The 9,853-nt window shown below is 42.9% G+C and overlaps 1 protein-coding gene across 1 annotated transcript; it reads left to right on the top strand.

Annotated features, from left to right (window-relative positions):
* Positions 1–1,792: 1,792 nt before the first annotated feature.
* LOC123772208 (cuticle protein AM1159) lies at positions 1,793–4,783 on the top strand. Its single transcript, XM_045765274.2, has 3 exons — positions 1,793–1,945; positions 3,898–4,103; positions 4,516–4,783. The coding sequence occupies exons 1-3, from the start codon at positions 1,937–1,939 to the stop codon at positions 4,685–4,687; spliced, it is 387 nt and encodes a 128-aa protein (XP_045621230.1). The 5' UTR covers positions 1,793–1,936; the 3' UTR covers positions 4,688–4,783.
* Positions 4,784–9,853: the final 5,070 nt, after the last annotated feature.

Here is a 9,853-nt window from a genome sequence, read left to right on the forward strand (position 1 = left end):
TAGTTGAACACAATGTTCTTAATTGACACCATGTTCTTAGTGTGGTACAGTGATCTTAGTTGGCATTATGTTCTTAGATTGATACCATGTTCTTTACTTAGCACTATGTTCTTAGAGTGGCACCAAGTTCTTAGTGTGACACCATGTTTTAGTTTTGCCCCCCTTGTTCTTCATTTGCGACCATGTTCTTCATTTAACATTGAGTTCCCCCTTAAGGAAACGTTTGTACACATTATCTAAGACCATCAACACACACACAACATTCACCACAAATCCTCCACTCATCACACATCATCACCATTCATCACACACCTCCACCATTCATCACCATCCAGCTATAGCAAGCGACACTCACCATCACTCATCACCACATAATGAAGACAGTAATTTGCTGTAATCTGCGCGACACCATCATTGCCCCTCGTCACGAAGTCATTGATCATTGTTGGCGGTAAGTCAGGATCTGTAATGCAACAACAGTGTCACGAACCTATATTAATCATTACAAAATGATCATTAATGGGCATTAGAACAGCATGTCAGGATAATATATTTACTGGAGTGCATTCACTATAAAAACCAGATTGTATACGATACACTCGTCATGTACATATATAAGTAACAAAATCTAAATCGAGATGCAATGTATATATATATATTTACTCCTCAGGGCCGACGATGTATATAGCGTGTGAAATATTGGCTCTAGTCAGCGAGTATATATTGATGTGACTGATCCCACCGGACAGTCACTATTGAGAGCATTTTCATGACGATATGTAGAGTGGTTCCTAGTGTGTCTGTTGATGACAGCTCTTTACTCTTGGGGTGTGATCTGTCCCCATGCTCTCAAGACACTCATTATGCCTCGATGTTTCTCATCGTTATCATTTACATCTTCGCTGTAAATGATGTACATCATTTAAAGATGATGTACATCATTTGTACATCATTGATGAAGATGTAAATGATACAGCCTCGCTGTTTTCTCTGTCACCTGCATCAGTCGCCCTTCATCACTATTGAAACTCATTATCGCGGCTCACTGTCATTCATACTACTATCACCATTTTTATCATCACTGGCATAGAGGGGGCGACAACATTATCTTTCTCACCCTCGACCACCATCAACACGCCCGTCATCATCCATGTTTGTCATCCTTACAGCAAACCCCCACTGCAACCACCATTAGCACCACCACAACCACCATTATCACCACCACAACCACCATTATCACCACCACAACCACCATTACCACATAACTACCATAATGACCACCACGACCATTATTCCCTCCCCCCTTTCTCCTACCCTTACAGCCACTACCATCATCACCAACACCACAATAACTATCATCACAACCTCGACGGCAACCATCCTCACCACTATCCCTCTGCCATCACAACCACCACCATCGCACCCACGAGCACCACCACCACCATTACAACCACCACAACCACAATCTCTCCTGGAAGCTACTGTGAATTGAGAAAGAAGAAGCCCCAAGCAGGCGCGCATGACAACCACTCACACCACCTTGTGTCAGACCTCAAAGTTGACACAAGAACAAAGCATTTCCTTTCAGTGTTGTCACTATATGACCTTTGGCCACCTGAAGGGGCTCCTACACACTTCCATTGCCCCCTTTCCATCCCATCCTTTACCCCTTCCAAATTTTTTCTCTCCCTTTTTATCTCTCCTCCTTCCCATTACCCTCCCTCTTGTCTCATTACTGTCGCCTGAGGCACTTGTCTCCCACCACCCCCCTTCCATTTAGCCCCCACACCCCCACTTTCCTTCCCCCTCCTGGGCTCCCCCATTATTTCGTTATGCAGGGGCCCCACCCACCACCGTGCCCGTGGTAGAAGGGGTATATATATTGCTCACTCCAGGCTCCTGTGTCTCGTCTTCCGCTGCTCCTCACACCGACAACATGAAGCTTGTGAGTACATATATGCCGGGAATAACGGGAAGCGTTCAGAAGCCTCTATATTCCTCTTCATTTATGTCTTAGGGAATGGCTCTTCACTCATGCTTCAAGGAATACCTTTTCACTCATGCCTCAGGGAATGCCTCTTCACTCATGCCTCAGGGAATACCTCTCATGCTTCAAGGAATACCTCTTCACTCATGCCTCAGGGAATACCTCTTCACTCATGCCTCAGGGAATGCCTCTTCACTCATGCCTCAAGGAATACCTCTTCACTCATACCTCAGAGAATACCTCTTCACTCATGCCTAAGGGAATACTTCTTCACTCATGCCTCAGGGAATACCTCTTCACTCATGCTTCAAGCAGTACCATCTTCACTCATGCCTCAAGGAATACCTCTTCACTCATGCCTTAGGGAATACTTCTTCACTCATGCTTCAAGGAATACCTCTTCACTCATGCCTAAGGGAATACTTCTTCACTCATGCCTAAGGGAATACTTCTTCACTCATGCCTCAGGGAATACCTCTTCACTCATGCCTCAAGGAATACCTGTTCACTCATGCCTCAAGGAATACCTCTTCACTCATGCCTCAAGGAATACCTGTTCACTCATGCCTCAAGGAATACCTCTTCACTCATGCCTCAAGGAATACCTGTTCACTCATGCCTCAAGGAATACTTTTTCACTCATGCCTCAGGGAATACCTCTTCACTCATGCCTCAGGGAATACCTCTTCACTGATGCCTCAAGGAATACCTGTTCACTCATGCCTCAAGGAATACCTCTTCACTCTTGCCTCAAGGAATACCTGTTCACTCATGCCTCAAGGAATACCTCTTCACTCATGCCTCAGGGAATACCTCTTCACTCATGCCTCTGGGAATACCTCTTCACACTCTTCTCTACTTTCATGATCAGATTAATTAACATTTAACATATCAATTAAAATTGTTCAACCACATGCCACGATTAGAAAGTTGTTCCTCTCTTCTTATAAGTAAAAAATATCTCGAATGTGTCTTAAGACCCAAGAAAGAGAGCACCTGAAGACCTCATTGTTGTCGATCAGAACGCCGTATTTTGTTTGGTCAATAGATCATATACAATTTTGGTCAATAAAATTAAGTTTTGTCATATGTATTAAATTGAATTCTGATTTGTACATCTTTTAACCCTTAAAGTGATGTTATCGTTATACGGTGATTAGCGAGTATAAGGGGTTTTATGACCCGTTTACGCTATCAGTTTCAATCTTTTATTGTGAAAGAAAATAAATGTTAGTGACACCATTAATCTCACCATCAAAACAGTGATTCTATGACTTTGTTTACTAAGCAAACCCAACACAAAATCGACGAATTAAGGCAGAATTTTACTCTCTCGGGGGATTGCGTTCCACACACATGCTTGTGGCGCGCAGTTAGATAGTGAAATTAAATAGAAAAGATTTTGTGTCTCATTGTTTTAACTCGCGAGTCATGTTGGTTGCTGGGCAGGAGAGGGGCCTACCATCCACCCAGGGCTGGTATGTCTGGTACTCCCCGGGGATGGTAGTGACTACCACTCCAAGGGGATGGTAGTGTCTACTACCCCCTGGGGCTGGTAGACACTACCACACACTACGGCTGGAAGTGCCTACCACCCCCTGGGGCTGGTAGATAACCAACAGCGATCAGATATAGGTTTTACGGGTCAATCATACCTTTCTTTAATGTCTTACCTCAATGTCTGTTACTGTGTCACTTCTGAATAACTAAGCAAACCTACTTTTACACCAACATTAAACACATACATTAGACTAATCAGTACCAACGAGCCCTTCAACAAAATTCTCTCCTCAGTTGAAAAATTCTCTCAACAAAATTCTCTCTTCCTCTCCTCCACTGAGACTAAGATAGTGCCAACCCATCATGCTATACCTTCATGTATAACTGTCCTCTGGGCGTTCCTCCTGCAGGTAGTCTTCGCCTGCCTCGCCTCTATGGCCCTCGCCTTCCCTCAAGGTGACCCTCGGGATGTAGAAGCGGTTGTGCTCAAAGACGTACGCAGCGACAGTGGAGATGGAAACTTCAATTTCGAGTTCGAAACCAGCAACGGAATCTACTCCCAGAGGACAGGCACCCCGGGCTCCAAGGGCCAGAGCGACATGACTGGCTCCTTCAGGTGGGTTACATATCGATACCTGTAAGAGACTATGTCGGTATGCTTCTTTTAAATATATATGTAAGTATGTGTGTATATATATATATATATATATATATATATATATATATATATATATATATATATATATATATATATATATATATGTAATATAATATATATATATATGTAATATAATATATATATATATATATATATATATATATGTAAATATAAATATATATATATATATATATATATATATATATATATATATATATATATATATATATATATATATATATATATATATATAAAACTGCCATTCATATCGATGGATACTTGCCAGCTATTTCTACCTTCTGTTCTGTAAAACTAATTTTAATTTTGGAAAGAAAAAATATGTTTGATTACCTCGTGACTCGTTGTTCAGGTTCAACCTTCCCGACGGGACCGTCGCTGAGGTCCGCTACGTCGCCGACGAGCTCGGCTACCGTCCCGAGTCTCCGCTGATCCCCACGCCCCACCCTCTCCCTCCCCACGCCATCGAGCAGATCCGCGTCGCTGAAGAACAGCGCGCTAAGGGCATCACCTTCGAGAAATAAACACAAGGTCGACCTACTCGTCGAACTTTCCGTATAAGTCTCTAACCTTCCTGTAAATAACGGACACGTAACAATAAATTTATCACGTTATTTGCATATTGTTCTCTGTTTATCCCTTACAGTTCTTATCGTCGAGCTCAACAGTGAGCGCCTTGAAGCGCTCTGTACTCGAAGGTGCTTCCTTGGCTCTACTTCTCTTGCTCGTCATTATACCAAATGTAAACACTAAATAAAAACATCATTCTTGTCATCCTTTGCAGATGATTACAAAATCAGCATGATGATAACTCCTGTAGAAGATACTAAAACATTATAAACAGATTACAATAAGTTCTTCCACATGTACAACATGAAATAACATGTTTTTAAATCATAAATTCTAGATACTTAAGTATCGGTAAAAACGAAAGAATTTGAACAGAATACAGGACATTTACATTTATTTACAGTTAAGAGACATTTACAGCTCCTCATAGAAAGGAAACGACATGTAAAAGATCAGAATAATGAGGACAGATGACCTAATGTGAACATAACAGGTGAAAAATAGCATTATCCAGAAAAAGAACTAATAGAGTGGAGAAAGTATCAAATCCGTAACAATTCTCTTAATTTTCAATTAAATTTTACTGTCCTGCATTAAATATTTCCCGGCACTCACATTCTCTTTTTTTCAGCAATAAGGATTGCTAAAATAAAAGAAACTCAGAGAGCACATACGGCACACTATAGAGAACATACACGGAACACATAGAGAGTACCTTAATTATTATGACTGGGACAAAGCAACAGAAATGTACTGTCTAGAAGGAAGCCGAGAGGTGTATTACATCTACTGTATATCTATACAATAAAATGACTGTCTGTATTTCTCTCTGGCTGTCAGTCATTCCGAGGTTGGAGGCCAGACGCTTGGGGCTAGCCTCACCCAACTCTTTAAGATGAGTCATGTTGGGTAGGGAAGTGTCATAGGCCAGTCGTTGTCGGCCCAAGTGAATTGCTTTAAGGAATATGTGTACTTATGTGATTTTCATGAAGTCAAGTCAAAAACATTTGTTGTGATTCCTATAGAGTTGTTCAGCAGTTACAATGTTTCGTAAATATTCTGTCAGAGGAGGGTGGGGAAGAGGGGGATGAGGGGGGGAAAAGGGGATGAAAGACGAGAGGGATGAAGAAGGGGAAGAGCCCCGAGCACAGCCGGTAACCTCTTCTAGATATATACATGCAAGTTACTGAACGGCTAGGTCCTATATATGGACAACGAAATAACAATACACAGAAAATATATATTAAGAAATGCAGGATAGAAGCAGTGAGGAGTAGAGGTGCCACAGGCACAATCAGAAAACATGTCATAAACAAGAGGCCCCTGAGTCTTATTTACCAAATTATTTAGCCAATATTTACCAAATGTAAGCAATATTTCCGGAACACAAGTGGGGGTGCCCAAGAGAGAACAGCCTGACCGAGAAATTTATTCTCCTCTCCAAGCCTGACCCGAGACAGGCTTGGAAAATAGAACTCTCAGCACCAACCACAGATAAACTTTACTCGAGCTGCATGTAAACTGTCGATAAATTACCAAACGTTTCACGAAATAGATATCTAGTAGCAACCAGTAGAGATATTTATAAATTATTAAATTTTAAGTTAAGGCATAATTAGAGAAGTTGTGGATAGGGAAAAAGTATGACAAGCAGCACACAAGAGGAATCCCGACTTCAGACAAGGTCTCAGTGTGCACTTTATATCTTCTTTGTCGCTATAATTTCAGGATGTAATTACTCCGTGAAGCGGAAAAGGACGCCGTCAGCACGTGCTGCGGCCGTCAGCACGTGCTGAGGCCGTCAGCACGTGCTGAGGCCGTCAGCACGTGCTGATGGCCTCAGCATACAATACCCAGCTCTTAACCACAGCTGGGTATTGTATACGTATAGTGCGTGGCAGCATTGGTCATATATAAAATATGTTGTTTGCTCCGGATATGTTACTATGCCCCGTATAACATATATGCCCCCTATCTAAATTTACGGGGCACCATTTGGAACGTAGGTACGAGTCACTTCGTAAGCCGTAGATACGAGGCACTTTATGGGAATTAGATAGGAGGCACTTTATGTGGTTTAGATACGAGACACTTTATGTGGCTTAGATACGAGACACTTTATGTGACTTAGATACGAGGCACTTTATGTGGCTTAGATACGAGACACTTTATGTGACTTAGATACGAGGCACTTTATGTGGCTTAGATACGAGGCACTTTATGTGGCTTAGATACGAGTCACTTTATGTGGCTTAGATACGAGGCACTTTATGTGGCTTAGATACGAGTCACTTTATGTGGCTTAGATACGAGACACTTTATGTGGCTTAGATACGAGGCACTTTATGGGGCTTAGATACGAGTCACTTTATGTGACTTAGATACGAGTCACTTTATGTGGCTTGGATTCGAGGCACTTTATGTGGCTTAGATACGAGGCACTTTATGTGACTTAGATACGAGGCACTTTATGTGACTTAGATACGAGGCACTGTATGGGTCTTAGATACGAGGCACTGTATGGGTCTTAGATACGAGGCACTTTATGTGGCTTAGATACAAGACACTCTATGGGACTTAGATACGAGGCACTGTATGGGTCTTAGATACGAGTCACTTTATGTGGCTTAGATACGAGACATTTTATGTGGCTTAGATACGAGTCACTTTATGTGGCCTAGATACGAGGCACTTTGTGGGGCTTAGATACGAGGCACTTTATGGGGCTTAGATACGAGTCACTTTATGTGACTTAGATACGAGTCACTTTATGTGGCTTGGATTCGAGGCACTTTATGTGGCTTAGATACGAGGCACTTTATGTGACTTAGATACGAGGCACTTTATGTGACTTAGATACGAGGCACTGTATGGGTCTTAGATACGAGGCACTTTATGTGGCTTAGATACAAGACACTCTATGGGACTTAGATACGAGGCACTGTATGGGTCTTAGATACGAGGCACTTTATGTGGCTTAGATAGGAGACACTCTATGGGACTTAGATACGAGGCACTTTATGTGGCTTAGATACGAGGCACTTTATGTGGCTTAGATACGAGTCACTTTATGTGGCTTAGATACGAGTCACTTTATGTGGCTTAGATACGAGGCACTTTATGTGGCTTAGATACGAGTCACTTTATGTGGCTTAGATACGAGGCACTTTATGTGGCTTAGATACGAGACACTTCATGGAATATACTGCAGATTCTGGTCATTTCACGGTACTCGCATTCGCAGCAATTCCTGCTCCTTTATGTGTTGTCACTTAAAAACAAAACAAAAAATCTGAACTGAGTGGGTGAAAGAAATTGGTTATATTAACTGTGCCTATCAAGGCCAATCTTAAAATCAAAAGCCTGTGAGAATTTGTTCCCAAGTCCGCCGCTCACGTTTGCAGCCTTGAGGACCCACAAGGGCCTGGCAGCTGAGTGGACAACGCTCGTCATTCGTAGTCTTAAGGTTTCAGGTTCGATCCCCGGCGATGGCGGAAACAAATAGGCAGATTTTCTTCCACCCTGATTCTTCTGTTCACCTAGAAGTAAATAGGTACCTGGGAGTTAGACAACTGGTACAGGCTGCTTCCTGTGGATGTGTAACAAAAAGGAGGCCTGGTCGAGGACCGGACCGCGGTAACGCTAAGCCCCGAAATCATCTCAAGATAACCTCAAGATAACCCTCACCAGCGACGCGTGAAGTCTCACCAAGTTTCCTTGGTGGTTACGCTAACATTTGTCCCACGCTGAGATTTTTCGGTGGGAGTAAGCCCACCAGATCCAGGCACACCCATGTTCGCATTGCAGGTGTCGATATTCGACTCCTCGAAGTCGTCCCTGGGCTCGATAAGCGGGGTGTAGACTAGCGGATGCCGTCCCTATGACCGACAACCCAAGTGTCGACTCGTAGATGCAGTCCCTGGATTCGAGGAGCAAGGTATCGACTAGTTGATGACATCGTAGTCTCGTCAAGCCAGGTGTGATCTAGTGGATGACATCCCTGGTCGCGACAAGCCATGTGCGTACTGGTGGATGACTTCCCTGGGATACGAGATAAGTGTCGACTCATGGATGGCGTCCCAGGGTTCGAAGATCAAGGCTACGCCAAGCACGGTCACGGTGCTTGACAACCCTACAGGATGTACGCCATGCGTAATCACAGCGTCAAAGCCTGACAGAGCTATGGAACATACTACCAGCATTGTCACAATGCTAAGGGTAAACCTTGATGCAAGAATATACGCCAGGAGTGAAGGGGTCTTGACCTAACTGCCAGGTTTTTCTTCCAACGCCATGTAAGGGATCCGGCACTGCGCATTTTCCATGCCACGCTATATAAAGACGCAACACTGTTCTTTGTACCATCAACGCCGTGTAAACCATCAAACTGTCTATAAAATCTCCATTTCAGTGTAACAAGATTGTTACTTCGGTTTAAAATTTTCTATTCGTAGTTTTGAAATTTCAAATCTGTTTTCATATCAACATTCCTGAAAGAAGTCAATACTTGTAATAAGCCTTCCAGAACGAATCCAGTACTTCTGTTAACCTTTCAGAACGAAGCCAATACTTCAGTTAATCTTCCAGAACGAAGTCAATAGTTCTAATTTACCTTCCAGAACGAATCCAATATTTATGTTCACCTTCCAAAACGAATTTAACACTTCTGTTAACCTTCCACTCACCTGGGCACCATAATATCATGTTATCGCTTCTTCATATCATATCGTTTACACTACTGCCCGATATATCGACTGGCCTCAGCAAGGCGACGCGGAGGACCTTTCAGTATAAAAAACGTTGTGAGGCGAGGAGCGTCTTCCTCTGTTGACCTGATGCTCCCGCTCGGCCTGGGCAGCGCAAGGCCACCTCCAGGGGTCCCGTAAGAGCTACGTCATCAGACAATAAGCCACTACCACTTCCCCCCAAAAAATAAGAATCACATTGACATGTGAAGTCAGTCACGCAACGTGACACCCGACCGTAACAACAGCTATAACCTGCAGAAATAACCCCAGTTTTTCCCTCCTCCGCTGTTATTATTTTTTCAGCCGAGTATTTTAAGGATTCATTACCTTGATGTTAAAAAAAAGCGTTCACACTCAGAACGGGTCCTCGTC

This window comes from Procambarus clarkii, chromosome 69 (genome assembly GCF_040958095.1).
Source record: "Procambarus clarkii isolate CNS0578487 chromosome 69, FALCON_Pclarkii_2.0, whole genome shotgun sequence".
Classification (NCBI taxonomy): Eukaryota; Metazoa; Arthropoda; class Malacostraca; order Decapoda; family Cambaridae; genus Procambarus; species Procambarus clarkii.